Genomic DNA, 18,388 nt, shown 5'->3' with positions numbered 1-18,388 from the left:
TGGAAGAAGTCTGCACACTCTCCAGATCCAACCACAGAATTCACAACATTTTGGCACCATTTTGCAGCAACAATGGGGTCGTCTTCCCAATTATGTGTTCACAAGCATCACAAGGTCCATGCGCAGGCGTTGTGTGGCAGTTGTCAACGCACATGGTGGCCATACACGCTACTGAACTTGTGTGCCATCAGATTCTCGTGCTTGGGCCTTATGATCTAAACTGTTGATGTTATTACAGAATACCGTAGGTGCTTGGAATAAATTATAGTTACCAACGTTAATTAAAATCCTTCTTTGGGCATTAATGATTAAAAATTACCTTCTCTGATACATTTGTGCGTTGTATATCATATATGGGATTACTTTTAAAAATGTGAAGTTTTTAATTTGACTCAGTATAGTACAATTGACTCTGCTGTTTTGTCGCCTTTAGAAGCATATATTGACATAATCCTGTACTTTATAACATCTGTATCGTCAGGGATAATCGGTAAAGACCTGGGCACGATGTGGTCTGGCATTGTCATCTTGCAGTTAAAAAATTCTGCCAAAAGTAAATGAGACAGCGGCAGGACGCAAAATCAAGTGTCCATTTGCAATAATCAAATCAGTTCGCCTGTCATGTGTGATACACCCCACACCATGACACTAGCAGCCCCATGGTCAAGAATTGTTGCCCTGGCTCTCATTCGCTGCTACGTCCCCACGTATTTTGCCATCTGTGAATTGGAAGCAAAACCTGGATTTACTGAACAACCCGTCCCTGCATGATGTTGCCTAGCCCACCCTAATCTTTGCCGCCCACAGTAAGCGGTTAGGGTCACACCCTTCACAGCAGGCCTCGCTTCCAGGCGGGCTGCACAGAGCCGGTTCTGAAGGGTAGATGATGAAATCTACCTTCCTGTTATTTTACAGAATTCTCATTTTGATAACAGGATCAGATATGAATCCATTGCATAGTGCAATTGCTGTAACAAGATCTTGTCCAGATCTGCCATGCTGGGTTTCATTGGAACTTCACCTGTCCCACATTAAAGAAATTACACTTTTTGAGATTTGCTACACTCGGACAACTTGGGTCTTTGACGTCTGTCTTACTCACAATTCGCCATAGGCGGATCTAGAACTCTGAAGGGGAATGTTGGTGGTGGTGGTCCAGGGGTCTGGAGTATATGTTGCAGACGACCCCTTCCTCCCACACACTGAGAAAGGATTTTGATATTTTAGACCCCTCCCTTGCCATTATGTCTGTTCATCAAGATACCGTCTTAGAGGCATATTTAAGGGCCTTACTGTGCTTAAAAGTAGCTGAAATGTATTAGCATAAGTGAATGAGAGTTCCCCTTTGGCTTCAGTGTGCAGACCAGGGTTTTACAAAAGTGGGATTCAGGGGACCCCCAATAATCAAGTCTAAGGGTCCTTGCAGGCAATATAGTGTCCTGTTAAGTAATGAAATGGTGTAGTGTACTTGCACATTTGTGAGTCACGTAAAACCCTGCATGTGGTGTTCATGCATCATGTGAAGTTTCATTGTGATTAGACGTTGTGTTCAGTATTGTCAATGTACGTGTCAACAGTCCGTTGGGCTCCAAATGGGAACGATGAATTGCAAAACAACTCAAAATCAGGAAAAGTCTATTAACTGTCCATACAGTACACGGCAATGAATACCCTGTACCCAACAGTATCTGCTGTTTGTTACATTTATTCTCATCACTGGAAAAAGTTGTTTAAAGAAACTATCATGTTGTGTGTGTAAGTTGACATCTTGAATGGAGGGAGGCACAACAGTAGGAGTTTAATAGACTATTTCCAATTTTGAGTTATTTTACAATTCCTCGTTCTCATATGGAGCCAAACGGACAGTACCTGTAACAAACCAAATATGTTTGCGAAAATTCTGTGCACCACCTGCTTGTCTGAACACATTTTGTAAGTTGCATGGTTATCCTGGATTACCAGTAATGTGTTACACCTGTCACCGAAGTATAAACAGAATCTGGATTTGATATATGATCCACTTGGAAGTGACGTCAGAAAAGGAAATGACAAAATGAATACAGGAAATGACATCATGAAGTCTGAAAGTGATGCCACTTATGCTGTAAGTGAGGTCATCAGAAATAGAATTGACTTAAAAGCTGGTAGTGACATCATCAAGTCCAAAACGACAATCTGACAGATGGTTTTACAGCATCTGATGTTACAAGTGAGAACATCAGCAAATATAAGGGTAGTTCTAGGGAGGTTTATCACATATTTTTACTTGATTCATGTCATTCATTCAAATTTAAATCCTCGGGGGAAATTTGATGCAATCTTTTAACTATTAGAAATCGAAGCATCAGTTGGACAGCTGAATCTAATAGGTATATCCATGTTCAACTATAATTATCCAAGGGGATTACTAGAATAGGCCTTCAGCAATCCATGCTTGTGGTTAGAGGCGACTAACGGAAGTTGGCCAGACTCAATGACTTTGCTGATGTATGTCATTGTATCCCAATTGCGTGGATTGATGCACATGATATCAATCACTGGATTGTCTGGTCCAGACTCAATTATTTACAGACCACCATCATATAGCTGGAGTACTGCTGAGTGCAGAGTTAAACAAAAAACAAACAGATTTAAGAACCCACCAGTTTCTCTGGTATATTCTGGCAGTGATGTAATAGAGGTTTGGTATTCACAAGTATAATCAAAACATTAAGTCATTGTTAATAATATAATAATAATAATTAATAATATAACCTTTATTACATCAGAAGTACTCCCTGCCATGTCCCCAGCCATCTGAATCTAGTTATCAGGTATTGGAAAGAAGTGAGGTTTTCCTACTTGTGGGCAACTATGTGTTAATATGGGTACAACTACTTAAGGATAGTCGACCCAGAAGAGGGTTTCTGTTGATAACTGATATCTTGTGTTCAAAAGCCGTGGAAAACCTGAAGAATCCTTGCCTGAAAGACCCAAATAAGAGATCTGCAGCATTGTTATGCAGTTAAATTCTTGAAAAAGTTAAAGTTAAAGTTAATTGAATAATAAGATCAATATCAAAGGCATTGGTTCATGTAGCCATAACTAAATTTGCCACCTACCAAATTTGCTTGTATGAATATTGATGGCTGGAAGAGTTGACTGAACCATTCCTATGATCCATGTCATAGGGAGATTAATGAAACACAGCCAGCCAAGGCACACATTGCTACAGTCTCAATTGTCTGCTTGACATGGGATACTGTGGGCCTGGTCTGCCATCAGCACATGCTCGTAATGTCGAGTTCCACATGCGAAAAATGTAAGTGTATTAAATGGTATTTGGGAATGTTGTGTGTTAGTGTGAAATGAACACATATCAATTGTCAAATTATTGTTTGTTTTCTTTATATTTTTGGCCAATAACATCTGGAGCCATTGTTGCTAAACATCTTTGTGTATTTTTTATGCAGTGCTTTTTCATTCAGATGTTAATCTGGTTCCTTGAGTGAGAGATGCCTTTTTACAAATAGTCAGTGTCTTAAACAAGGACAGGCAGGATCAACCTAAAAGGATCCAATCAACAACAATGATATGTTTTACCCAAGTGAAAGTTTATGTTTCACACAGTTCAAACATATTCATTGAAATAAAGTAAAAAATCATGACAAAAACAAACCAGTTATAAGCCTTTATTAAATCATGTCATGCATTCCTCTCCTAAAGAGCACACAATCAAAATGTCTTCTGAGAAAACTATTATTATTCTGGTTTACACTCATAACAAAGTCTTAAATACTATGACTGCTGTGGTACAAACTGTAATAACATGATTAAAGGTAAGTTCTTTATTGTTTAATAGAAAACAAATACAACCAACACCTAAAAAGCAGATAAACAAAAAAAATATTATGTGATAAATATATTTCTAACCTAAACATCACAGAATGAAGAGCCTTTCCAACACCCTTAATCTTCACAATTAAGAGGTACCATGTCATGCAATCATTGCTTTTTGCTTTACCACAGAAACTTCAGTTCTATACACAGTTTACTTACATGTTGCGGCTAGGAATCATAATAGTTTGTCTGAGTGGGCTATGTTAAACTGCCACATGGGCTAGCACTAAAAAAAACCTGGCCGTAGCCAGGATTAATACAATCAGCCAGACAGACACATACACATATATATAAGTGCAATAATCTTGAATTTCGACATTAAACCTCATTTCACCTCACCTCACTATGAATATATTTTGTTGTACAGGTATGAGCATGCAAATGTATTTCTAAGCTATAGTAAAATATATTTAAAAGATGATCTTCAATAATCATATTCCAAATACAGAGATATATTTTCTCTAAAGTGCTCATTTCACTGATTAAGAGAATGGTATGAAAATGGACAATAGATAAACAAAAAATATATTTCAAACTTTCAAACATTTGCCTCATTAAATCTTCCGTTGAAGAGAAAAGATTAAACTGGGATGTCAAAAGCAACCAAAGAATCAAATAAAACAAATCTGATTTAATTAATTCATATGTACACAAATGAAACCTGATTGTAAAATGACATATATACACACTTCACCTATTTGCAAACATCCTGATTCTTGACATTCAGGTGGTCACAACAGTTCCTCGACTATAATAACTACTGCAGCAGTTTGTGTCGGGGAACCTCGTGTGTGATGGTCATGTCATCTAGATTAATTAGGTTCCTATCCACTGTAACACAGTCTCTCAACAAATCAAGATATAAACCAAGTTTTGTTACCTGATTTGTCACTTTTTCTACAAAAGGACATCTAAATACATCTCATTATCAATATACTGAATTTATGAGATCCTGTTAAATGAAACATATTTTTAAATACAGATCATAGCTGTAACTTCAAAGTCAAAATATTCCAAGCAACACATGAAATGTTTTACTATAGCATACATATTGGATGATATAAGCCACTTTAAACAACTGCTCACAAAGCTTGCTTTGAAAATATATATCTACTAATACAAAGATAAACAACATAACTTTTTGTACATTTTATTCACCATGTTGGTGAAAAAAAACCATTCTGGATGTGCTGCATTGAATGAAGCAAACTGCAATAATACAGGAAAGAAATCAAAACCGACATATTACTGAAAGAAAACCAATCTGTCACCTAAAAAACATACCGGTACATGTGAAGCAAACAAAAGCATGATTATAAAATGGTGTTTATGTTATTTAATATTATTGTGTGTGTGTGTGTGTGAGTGTGTGTGTGAGTGTGTGTGTGTGTGTGTGTGTGTGTGTGTGTGTGTGTGTGTGTGTGTGTGTGTGAGTGTGTGTGTGTGTGTGAGTGTGTGTGTGTGTGTGAGAGTGAGTGTGTGTGTGTGTGTGTGTGTGTGCGTGTGTGTGCGTGTGTGTGCGTGAGTGATATACACATTGTTACATGTTATCAGTTAACCTGAATAAATCATACCCTGGATAAATCTTTCACAAAATAATGGATAATCTGACTTTCTGAGTGCATTCAACTATCAAACATATTGGAAATAATAGAGGAAAATTGAACGACTGGCACACAGTTTCTTCTGTCTCAGTCATGTATGTACAAGTGTGGGCTACAGAAAGCAGTGTTACAGTTACCAAAAAACTTCAAGTATCCATTTGGGCAGAAATTATTATAGTTTGGATTTGAAAGTCAACTAAGTGACATAAAATCTACAGGGAACATATAGTTCTTCATTGAAAATGCAGTATCGTTAACTCCTATAACATCACATAAATAACCCTTTCTCCTCAACTTGACACAACAGAATGCATTCATATCATATTCATTGATATAATATTAATGTACAGTATTTAATGCACATCCATTTGTGTGTATATTACTGTTTAACATGTTTCAAAACAACTAAAAGTCAATAAAGATTCTTTAAATATTATTATCAACATCAAGCTTGGTTATAAAGACACTGTTCAGGTAAAATGTCTTCTACTTACCTCAATACAAAACACCCACAAAATAATAATTTGTACACATTCATCTACAATCCATATAGAAATTGTAATCTGTATAAGAAAGTCAACATTTTGCAAATCAGACATGCTGATCAAATCCTCATACAAGTACACCTTCAAACACTAATGACAGAGAAGTTTATATATGATTCTAACAACAAATATGAATAAAATCTCTGCATGTATATATGCATAGCAAAGGGTGCAGGAACTAATATGATCATGTAGAGGGAACAGATCCATCAGTTACATATTTCTGACTGAAAACAGAATGCATTGAGTGTGTTCTATAGGTGAATCTCTGTACACAGCTGCATGTATTAAGATCAAGTAAAGAATAAGAAATGTGTATTCTATAGCATAGTGTGTAGACCATGTTACAGATCAATACTGCTACATCTTGGCACAGCAGAATGTCACACCAAAGAAAATACATATGTATACATCTACAATCTTGTAACCTACAAATTAAGCCTCTGGCATGAACAAAAACATTCATTCCAGAATATATGTTATTATGCAATATGTAATAGAAAGCAGTATATTAAGTACTAAGAGCAAGGACATTTCTTTTCCATCAGCACTCTCAAAATCATTTGAATTTATGTCATATACATTTTTTAAATAGGAAAAAGTCTAGAAAATATATATCAAGTGATTAAATCATACATAACATCATATGTATAGTTTCATTAAAAATGTTTCAAGATTGAAGTATTCAAAACAATTTGGTTATAACCCATCACAAAATGAAAAACAAAAAGTGGAAAACTACTGCACTATATGAAAAAGAAATATACATGAAAGCAATTGTAACATCAGCGAATTCAATTGTAAAGATCATAAACAAACCAAAAGTGGTTATTTAAAGAATTAATATAAGTCTGTAATATTAAGTGATCGATACCTTCATTCTACTTCAACAAAAGTATGACAATCTATTAACCTACATTGAAGGCACTATTGAAACTCCTTCCTGCGTTGTGTGAGTTATCAGAGGACTGCCACAATTCATAATTTCTGTTAGATTCAACATTTACACAACATAAGTATGACAATCCACTATTGACCGAAGTTGAGGCACTATTGAAACTCCTTTCTGCGTTGTGTGAGTTCCCGGAGGACAGACAGCCAGGTGTCGGGAATGTGCTTCCCCAAGATGTCTGCTGGAAATGTGAGGATGTCTTCCTCGGTCAGTGTCTCATCAGGTTCCTTACAGTACAGCGGAGCATCTCGGTCACCTTGCAGGATGTCTCGCAGGCTGAGGAAATTAACATGCAAAGGTGAAGCATACACAAAATACCTACTGCATTCATAAACATACCAGTGAATAAAACAACATGTGAGAGATCCATCTGTGATGAATGACTGATTCCTGATGAAATTGGTCAAAGTTTATTTGACTCAGGCTAAATTTCTACTGTATTTAGTATGTGCAGTTACCTTATGATACATGGTTATTCACGCCTTTATTATTCTAGTCAAAGGGAATTCCTGTTGTGACTCAATATAACTACTACCTGGGATATAAGCCTTGCCTTATGATGAGATTGTGTGAGTGGCAGATGCTTCTGGTACAGAAGGACATGTTTACCCTTTTTGCAAAAATCTAGTGTCATCACTGATTTTCAGTGATTCATTCGTGTACTTTTCATCACTATTTTGCCTTTTAAAACCCTAAGGAATATGTTTCAGCATAGTCCAGGCTGATTATTCTGTGGCATTGACACTTTGCAATTAAAAGCTTTTCAATCAACTATATCTTTCATTTCTTTCCATTCATTTATTTATTTTAATAACATATTTTGTACCACACAATCAGTGGTTGTCAATGTTGATATCCTTTTCAAATTCAACTTCTTAAATAAGCTAGTTTAATACGGTTGAATTTTTCTTAAAGGGATACTCTTTTATAAGGCACATGGTCATCAACCTAATGAACATTGAAAACTAAACATGTCGGCAGCCTAACATACATTTAGAAGGCACATAATCAATCAAGCCCATTCTGATAAAGTCATCCTCTTGCAAACATACATTCATATAAAATATCAACCATATAACACATTCAAACAAGTATTTGTCACAAAGTGACGAAATGTCCCCCGCCTGTATATATACCATAGTACCAAATATGAAGACAATCCAGCGATTAGTTCTTGAGATATTGCGGCAACACCGTTTTCCAACTCCAAAAGCAGATTTGCCTGCTGTGACCTTGAAAATGGGGTCAAGGTCACCAAAACTGACTGGTGTCTGCGGTGTCTGTATATACACCATAGTATCAAATATGAAGACAATCCAGCGATTAGTTCTTGAGATATTGCGGCAACACCATTTTCCAACTCCAAATGCAGATTTGCCTGCTGTGACCTTGAAAATGGGGTCAAGGTCACCAAAACCGAATGGTGTCTGCGGAGTCTGTATATACACCATAGTTCCAAATATGAAGACAATCCAGTGTTTAGTTCTTGAGATATCGCGGCAACAAACAGGTGGGACGTACGGACGGACGTACAGACGGTCGTGAATACTATATCCCCCGCTTCGCGCTTTCGCGCGGCGGGGGACAACATGACCCATCAATTAACCTTACACATTATCATCAGAAGGCCAGCACACATTCAAAACAAGACATCAACCCAAACCATTCTGACCCTACATATCTAATATGCAGTCAGAGAAAGAAATTATCAATCTCGCACACATTCAAAATAAGACATATCAGGCTAACTCACAATAAGATGGAAGACAAATCAGGCTGACACATTCAAAATAAGACAGTAACACACATTCAGTAGAAGACACATCAAGCTTACACACATTCAGAAAAAGACACACGAGGCTAACACAATCAGAAGAAGACATCAGGCTAGCATACTATGACATGGAAGACACATCAGGCTAGCATATATTCAAAATAATGAAGACGCACAAGGCTAACATACAATGTGAGGGAAGACATCCTCAACCTAACAGATTCTGAATACAAATCATCATCCTAATGTACATTCTGAATACGAGTCATCAGTGTGTTACACATTCAGAATAAGAAACATTCAACACTGCTCACCTTATGCGTTTCAGGTCGATGGCTTCCTGATCATTTGGGTCAACTGGTTGTGCTACTCTCAGTAGAAGACAGTCAAAAATTTGCTGCAAAAGGTACTCCAGCTTTTCTAGGTTCTTGTTCTGACAAAACTGTTTAAGATGAGCTCTGGCATCATCTGGGAGACCTTCTTTCAGTTCATTGTCAAAATCGTCAAAGGCATCCTAAATAATAGATGCATGACTATGAAACAACAACAGGAAAGATTCTGAACAAAACTAAAGTCTGTATTAATTGACAGATAATAAATAGAAAAAAAGCCTACTTTCATCAATCATTCCCATCTGGTGCCTTTAAAGAGAATTCAAATTCACACATTATTTATTAAACAATAACAAAGCTTTGTCAGGAAGATATTTGCAAAAGTGATTATTTGTATAAAAATAAACAGATTTTTTTCTCACCTGTGCATGTTGAGCTAAGACAACTGATTTCTCAAAACTGAGCAACAGCCACAAAGACTGTATATGCTTGAATCTGCAAAACTGTCGGGCCTGAAATTAATGAGAAAATATTGACCAAGCCTACCAGAAGTGAATGAATCCCATTTTTGTTCAAATGTTCATCTCAGTCTTTTTTTCTCAAGATAAACAGAACATTATCATCCCACATGATGAACAAATAAAACAATCACATAACTGGGTTCCGTTCATGGGCGGATACAGCTTTTTTGAAAAGAGTTGGTGCACAATTAAGATCTATTTAATGTCGTTGGTGGTAATTTATACAGAAATAAAGATTTTTTTCGAAATAAAAAGGGGGGGTGCGCACCCCCCCTCTGTATCCACCCATGCCGTTTCACAAGGCAGTCTTATAGCATAGCACTATGCTTGCTTGTTAAATAGGACCCCAGTTATAGAGTGATTAACTTCAGTTACAAATTACTTGTTGAAGCAGATATGGGGGCCACCTTTTGACTTTATGATATTCCTATTGCCCTATCTGCAATTACACACCTTCTGACTAGTTATTGTCTGTTTCATCTTGAGCACATCTGTCATGAAAGTCTGCAGTGACTTGTCTGGATCTCCTCCCAGAGACTTGAGGAAGCTGGTGGTGATGTCCAGGTTGTTGATAGAGTCACAGATGTCTGGCAGGCTGGACTTGAGTTCAGACACAATTTGCACCTTCACCGCTGGAGAAAGTGATTCCTGAAACAAGTCAGATATATGTCCTGTAAATTAATGAAATACCTTAAAATTGTTTTTCTCTCCATAGTCTGGTGGCCATGACGAGTTTAGGTCAAAACTGTGTACCTCAGGACTTTTGATTTATATTAATTGGTTTACAGAACTAACTGACAATTAGACATTTGACAAATTGATGTGTCATCACAGGAACATGTAAACTATAAAATTCATAGCTTTTTTGGATGGCAAAACCATTACCATTTTCAGACTGATGGCTTCTAATTTAGAGTTATGGTCTATCAACATACTGATGCTTCTAGGTGTGTGCAAAGAAGACAGAATGTGCTGAAACAAGTTTCAAACTATTGACTACCAACATTAAACACACCACCCTGCCAAACCAAAACCAGTTGTTTTTAAATTGTTGATAGTAAGGCAATCTGGAAGTTAATGTTAAGAAAATAATAATATTTGACTACCTACATTGAATTTTGTGGCAGAGTGTTTGTTAATAAACTTATAAACACAAACAGCCTTAATTATGTTCCTACACAAGGTTAGGTTAAGTGAGGTGAGGTGAGGTGAGGTGAGTGCCCCAATCAGCAATATTCCAGCTATATGACGGTGGTCTATGAGTATTCGAGTCTGGACCAAACAATCCAGTGATTACCATCACAAGCATTGATCCACTCATTTGGGATACAATGACATGCCTCAACCAAAGTCAGCGAGCCTGACTACCCGATCCCGTTAGTCACCTCTTGAGACAAGCATAGTCACCATTTACGACAAGCATGGGTTGCTGAAGACCTATTCTTCACAGGTTTCCTACACATGGTTCATACGTAAATGTCATGATGAAACTCAAGGACTTCACCATGACTAAATTAAATTGTTAAGTTCTAATCATGTTGCTGAAACTATGCATGAAGCTATAGTTCACTGTCACTGGAATGACGATACTTGTATGTGAACATATGAAAATTGACAACAATCATTTGACAAATCAAATAAACTAGAACCAAATATGAAATTCTAGTACTTTTAATTTACTTTTGTTCAAGATCAACACTGAAATTCCAGTACTTTAAGGGTTTGTCAGAACCATGTTACATCACTTTAGACACAGATATTGTCTTGATAAGACTATCAAGTTAGTGGCAAATGATAAACTCAAGAAAACTTAATTGTTGGAAAAGTATTATTTTGATAAGCAAAGGACAGAGCAATTATGACTATGATAGTAGTTACGTCCCTTTGGAGAACACACCAACATTCCTGTAGTCTCCGAGTATTTGCTTTAAATATCAAAATCAAGGCAACCTGGCAACCTCAAAAGGACATTTGGTAATGTGTGAACACTCTGTGGATACGTTATGAACAAAACATGGAGGATCTAGCAACATACAGAGCTAGAATCGGAACCTTTTGTCATCCACCCGGGACCCGCCAAGTCAGCCACGTTGACAGGTACACGCCATACACATGTCATGATAACTCAGATATGCCGTATCGCATTATTATATGCACTTTGCTGCTGACTGCGCACCTTTCGTTGTCCGCATTACTGATCAGTAATCAATATGTATTTTTGAATCTGATATTTGATCACTTCGCGGCGACAGAAACTACATTCTTTTGTGTCTCATGTGACGTCACCAACCCGAGTTGTGACCTAGTTTTGTCACCGAATCTTGCCTCACCTGCACGTGAAAAGTGTTTCCTTGGGGGTGACGCGATTCCCGTGGGAGTCATAACACAGCTCCTACTGTGCTCTAACGATATAGAGACAAATCCAGGCCCAATAACTCTCCAAGAAGTACAGGAGAAAATACTGGCAGAAATAGGGAGCATGAAATCGGAGTTACGAAACGTCAAAGCAGATTTAAGCACACAAATTTTAGAACTAAAGAATGACATCCACACTATCAGTTCTAAATGTGAAAAACTGGAGGAATCTGTTACAGAATTACATCGTGATCTAAACACTATGAAACAGAACCATGATATAATGTATGATGACATTGATGCACTTTCAGGCAAGGTGGATACTGTGTTTGATCAGATGTCAAAAATTGATCACGAACTAGATAGACTTGAGTCCTATAGCAGACGTGATAATATCCTCATCCACGGAATACCGGAAGCTGCAGGCGATGAAAAATCAATGGCATGTAAAGATACTGTGTTATCCGTCCTCAATGAACATGCTAAATTCAAAACGTGGCAACCATTGGACATAATACGTGCGCACAGACTTGGCGTTAAACGTGTAAATACAAATCGCCCTCGCCCAATGATTGCTAAGCTACATTCGTCTGACGACAAAGTTCGTACATTGAAAGCGAGACCCACATTCAAGGAAGGGGGACTCGGAATTTCTAGTGACCTAACGTTACGTCAACGTCAACAGCTTCAGGCACTTAAGGGAACAAACACTTTCGGGTATTTCAAAGATGGTCGTTTGGTAACAAAACCCCGCACCATGGAAACAACATCAACAACATTTAGCACTTCAAACACGACACGAGGAAGCCGATCTTTTCATAGAAGAACGGATGGAACAACAGTGTCACATGCTTCTATCAGCTAGGATATCGGCCGAGGCCCGGACAGTTTTTCACGAGATCCTAACACTATCAACACCGGTGTTACGTTAAACGCTGATTGTCCAAGCGAAACATTCACCTTTCTAAGTTGGAATATTAATGGACTTCGAAACAAAATTGATGATGCTGATTTTATATCATACTTACAACAATTTAAAATAGCATGTCTTGTGGAAACTTTTGTCGACTGTAGTTTTGATAATAGCTGGTTAGTTGGTTATGATATCTATTATAGTCCAGCAATAAAATTATCTGACTACGGAAGGCTGTCAGGTGGTATTTGTGTATGTGTCCATCAATCCGTCAGTAAATTTTGTAAGTTAATTAAATCAGATGTAGATAATCTCCTGTGCTTGAACATATCAAAAGTGTTACTTACAATTGACAAGAACGTAAACTTGCTATGTACATACATACCACCAGCTGGTTCGCCGTATTATAACCATGCGGTCACAAATTGTTGTATTGATCATCTTGAAGAGTTTATGTTAGATAATCAGTCGCAGCTTAAAGATTCTATCAGTGTAGTCTGTGGAGATATGAATGCTCGTACTGGTCAACAAAACAATCCCCTAGTCGATATACAAAACGATTTTGTTCATAGTAACTGTTCATACCCAGAAGATGAAAACGTATGTGCTGGAGATCGGAAATCCCATGACACCGTTATAAATAAATTTGGTCAGATACTGCTAGATATGTTGTATACATTTCAGTTGTTCATTGTCAATGGGAGAGTGTATGGGGATACCCTTGGAGAATTTACCTATTGTGGAAACCAAGGTGCGAGCGTTAATGATTATTTTATATGTTCCCCCGATTTCTTCGATTATATTAAGATGTTGAATATTGGCGATCGTCTAGAATCTGATCATTTACCTTTGGAATTGACCTGTAAGTTCCCTCATATGAATCAAACACATACCAAATTAAAATATGAGGGTGTCACTAAGAAGAAACTAATATGGAATGAAGAACTTTCGAGCAACTTTCTAAGCAAACTACAAGAAAGTATAACATATTCTAAACAGTTACTTCTAGATAAACTTGATAACAATATTGAGGGGGCAATTGATGACTTTGTTGAAATTATGCTAACTTCAGCAGCTTGTATGAGAAAAGAATTAAAACTGAACATGGATAAAACTAAAACTTTTAATACTGGATGTAGAATCGCAAGGCGTAACGCCCGCAAAGCGCTGCGAAGATTTAGAACAACCCGTACTAGTCTTGACAGAAAAAAATATTGCGAAAGCAGGAATAAATATAAAGGTTGCTGTCGGAAATACAAATTCGATATGCGTAGACATAGACAAGACAAACTGAAAAAGTCTATCAACAACCCTTCTGCGTTCTGGAAACAAGTACGATCTCTTAAGAATAGATCTTCTGCTACAGATGACATAACAAAGTCGCAGTGGCTTAGTCATTTTAAGAAGGTTTTTTCAAATGATGCAATATTCACTATGGCAACTGATGATATGCAAAATGATTTTAGTGAAAGCTACACGGATGTTGATGAAGTTCTGCTAGATTCACCCATTGTTGAAAACGAAATATTAGATGCGATAAATCACCTCAAGAAGGGAAAAGCAGCTGGTCCTGATGAAGTAGTTATCGAAATGTTGAAGTGTTCTAAGTTTGAAGTTATGCCTTTTCTTTGCAAATGTTTTAATAAGCTATTTGAAAATGGTGTTTTCCCAAGCAATTGGTCATGTTCTATAATAATCCCCCTGCATAAAAAAGGAGACAGGAGTGACCCAGATAACTATAGAGGCATTTCATTAATGAGCATTTTAGGAAAAGTATTTACTACAATATTAAACAATAGAATTTCAAAATGGGCGACCATGCGTGATAAGATTCCTGAATTTCAAGCTGGCTTCAGAAAAAGTTATTCCACCGTAGATCATGTATTTACACTATATGCACTTATTCAAAAAACCTTGTCACGGTGTAAGCATAAACTGTATGTAGCATTTGTAGATTTTAAAAAGGCTTTTGATTCTGTCAATCGCTTTAAGCTATGGACATGTCTACGAAAAACTGGTTTACGTGGGAAAATGTTTACTATTCTAAAATCAATGTATTCTAATGTGAGATCATGTGTTCGTTGTGGGGATAGTTTAACAGATTTCTTTGATTGTCCTTTGGGCCTAAGACAAGGCTGTATTTTGAGTCCGATCTTATTTTCATTTTTCATTAATGAATTATATTACGAAATAGCTGCCAGTGGTAAACATGGTATCCAAATGTTCCCAGATTGGATAGAAATACTAATGCTACTTTTCGCAGATGATGTCATTTTAGTGTCAGATACTGTTGTCGGTCTTCAAAGGCAATTAAATATTTTAAGTACGTACACCAAAGAATGGAAATTATCCGTAAACTTGGAAAAAACTAAAATTGTGATCTTCAGAAAAGGTGGCCCAATAGCGTCGAAAGAGAGATGGTCATTCGATGGTCAGTTAGTCAATATAGTAGATCACTACACTTATTTAGGAATCTGGTTCTCACACACAATGAATTGGAAAAAATGTGCCCTTGACTTGTCCTTGCGTGCAAAGAAAGCTTTAATAAGTGTAATGTCTATTTCTCATAAAGTGGGATCGATGTCACCTAATATCTTCTTTAAGCTTTTCGATACCCAGATACAACCAATTTTATTGTATGGTTCTGAAGTATGGGGATTTCAACGTTATGACTGTTTAGAGAAGGTTCATTTATTAGCATGTAAAAAGTTTCTTTGTGTCGGATCTTCTACACCAAATTGCATGGTTTATGGTGAATGTGGTAGATACCCATTATATATTAATTCTCAGATCAGATGTTTAAAATACTGGTTTAAAATTCTTCATATGCATAAACAACGTCTCCCCAAGTTAGCCTATAACATGCTTCTACATTTAGATAACATGGGAAAGAATACTTGGACATCGCATATAAGAAATCTTTTATTTTCGCATGGTTTTGGTTTTATATGGCTATGTCAGTCAGTTGGAAATGTAAATATGTTTCTTAATGAATTTCGGAATCGGTCTATAAATATGTTCTACCAAGAATGGCACTCCACTTTAGAGGATAGTTCGCGTTATGAATATTACAAAACTTTCAAGATTTTACTTCAACCAGAAATATATTTATCAGTACTCACTACGGAAAACTTAAGAAAACAGTTACCGTAATTAAATATCGACTTGGTTTGCTAGACCTATTTGTAAATGAAGGAAGAAAACTGTCCATTGAAAAAATGAAAAGAATTTGTCCATTGTGTAAGCTAGAGATAGAAAATGAAATTCATTTTGTGTTTGTCTGTCCATTTTACAATGATCTCCGAAAGAAATATATAAAAGATTATTTAATAGCAATGTCACCGATAAACGCCTTTGTAGTTATGCTGACGACAAAGAACGAATCAAATATATTAAATCTTTCTCTTTATATTAAGCATGCATTAGCCAAAAGAAATGAATTAATCAAACAACGTGTATATCCCAATGTGTAACAAATGTAATTGTATCTACATGCGTAACTCTTTCTTGTATATGGGCTGGTGGCCTTTTGTACAATAAACTTCTTTGACTTGACTTTGACTAAAGGAAATCTGTTATCTATGAATACTAAAGTAAAAAGTAAAAACAAGAACATGTAGGTACCTGATCTATTCTGTCTCTCAGCGTCTTGAAGACAACAGAATTGGTTGTGTCAGCTCTGTACACCATAGTGTCAATCTGAAATGGATATATTCTGGTATGACTTTTAGAAATATTTTTGTATAATTTAAAAACCATCACATTTTTCTACCAGTCACATCAATTATTTCTATTTCATAAATATTTTCACTTTTTATTATCTATATTTGCAACTGTAACTCACAGGAATGATATGCGACTTCTTCTCCACTCTTGACTTGGCCTGTAAAATGACTTCTTTGAGCTGATACTCAAATCCTTCAAAGTCATACTCAATGGTGGTGCCTTTCCCCAGCTCAAAGGAGTAGTTACAGTTGGCCAGGACAAGGGGCAGCAGGTCACGGTCAGGGTGGTAGCTGACCAGGTGGTTACTGTGAAGTTTCCTCATGTTGACCTCAGGCAGGTGCTCATACCTACAACATACAGGGTCAAGCTCAGCCATCCCAAGTATGACCACTTACACTGGGAAAACATGTCAGCGGTGGAAGAAAGATGTGAGAAACCCATGAACATTTCCACATATCAGGTCATGTGTTATGGTTTTGGAAGAAAGTTAATTAATGACGATGTTTTAATTGTTGATACTTTAATTGTGATCATAGCAAAGGTGCAAATAAAGTTACAGTCCTTGAGAGTGTTGCAAGATACATTAGAATTTTATAGATGTATTAAGTAAGTAAGTAATTAAATTGAAAACATTATTCGTCCTGTTTGTGTCAATGAATATCTGTTAATATATGCAGACAGTTAAATACATGCAAAGAGAAATTCATTTCTATCTTCTGTATGAAAGTCAATTACTATCCAAAGCATAACCTTTGCCTTTAATATCCTTTTATTATGTTTCGATTAAACAAATATCATACCAAAATACTATTACAAGTAATAGCTGTCTACATCAAAGAGTTACAATGTTAACAGTTGTCTTGCTAAGCTTATGTTCTCAGCTTTTAAAATGTGTTGCATTACCTCTCTATATCCATGTATTTATCATCCTCCCACCACACACAGCATTATGGAGCTCCAAGAAGTTTATGTTGTGCAAGTAGTTTATGCTGTATATTGGGCTGATAACCCTTTACCAAATAAATCTGCCTCTTTTGTTTACCCCTACATAAATGAGTGAGTGTGTTAACAAATGAATGTTGTTTTACACCATGATCAGCAATTTTATATCTATATCATGGCAGCCTTTATGATATTGTGTCTGGACCAGAAAAAACATAGTTGATGGCATGAATGATAATAAATTCTGTCAGGGGACAATGACATGGGGCTCAAAGGCAAGAGTGTGGGTGTCATATGGATGAAACTGGAGAACATACTTGTAAATTGGATGAAGAGAATGCAGTAATTTAAAGAGACAACTGATGTCAAAGATGGCAGTGTGCAGTTCCACAGTGAAATAATATTTGTAACAAGGTGAGACTTCCATAACAATCATAGTTTCTTGGTACTTGGTAACTAACTTTTGTTTTGTTTTGTTGCAGTATTTTTCCATGAATTCATTGTGCTTCCTGAAGAGGAACTCCAGCATCATGTAGGAGCAGATACCGGGTCCCTGAGTGGACGGCAGAAGGACGGCTAGCGGGGAGTTCTCCTCTATCCTCATGTTCTTGTAGGCATCAGGCAGGTGTATCAGACCATCATGGACAGTCCAACATCCTGAAATGAAGGTTGACCTGTAGCTTGCATCACTGGAACACTACCTTAACTAATATTGTATTAATTTTGCCTCTTAAAGTATTTTACAGAAATATACACACACCAAAATTGGTTTAAAGCAATGCTTTTGTAAATGTTAACAGGGCTACATAAAATTGCATTATCTGTCTTCGAGAAAAAATATAATG

General features: G+C 36.6%; 1 protein-coding gene across 3 annotated transcripts in view; it reads right to left on the bottom strand.

The window, feature by feature from the left end:
- Positions 1-5,257: 5,257 nt before the first annotated feature.
- LOC139473853 (E3 ubiquitin-protein ligase rnf213-alpha-like) overlaps positions 5,258-18,388 on the bottom strand; it is a 148,826-nt gene continuing 135,695 nt past the window's right edge. For all 3 annotated transcript variants that reach the window (XM_071256623.1, XM_071256622.1, XM_071256624.1), the window contains exons 86-92: positions 18,005-18,200; positions 16,720-16,948; positions 16,500-16,574; positions 10,061-10,255; positions 9,509-9,598; positions 9,069-9,268; positions 5,258-7,256 (exon numbers count right to left, since the gene is read on the bottom strand). In XM_071256623.1, coding sequence (XP_071112724.1) covers positions 7,079-7,256; positions 9,069-9,268; positions 9,509-9,598; positions 10,061-10,255; positions 16,500-16,574; positions 16,720-16,948; positions 18,005-18,200 — 1,163 coding nt within the window. In that variant the 3' untranslated portion in view covers positions 5,258-7,078. The remainder of the gene's footprint in view (positions 7,257-9,068; positions 9,269-9,508; positions 9,599-10,060; positions 10,256-16,499; positions 16,575-16,719; positions 16,949-18,004; positions 18,201-18,388) is intronic.

The sequence above is a fragment of the Haliotis cracherodii genome, unplaced genomic scaffold, assembly GCF_022045235.1.
Source record: "Haliotis cracherodii isolate W230 unplaced genomic scaffold, xgHalCrac1.p SCAF_3, whole genome shotgun sequence".
Taxonomy (NCBI): domain Eukaryota; kingdom Metazoa; phylum Mollusca; class Gastropoda; order Lepetellida; family Haliotidae; genus Haliotis; species Haliotis cracherodii.
Note: the sequence above shows the minus strand (reverse complement) of the source record. Positions and strands in the feature narration are given on the sequence as shown.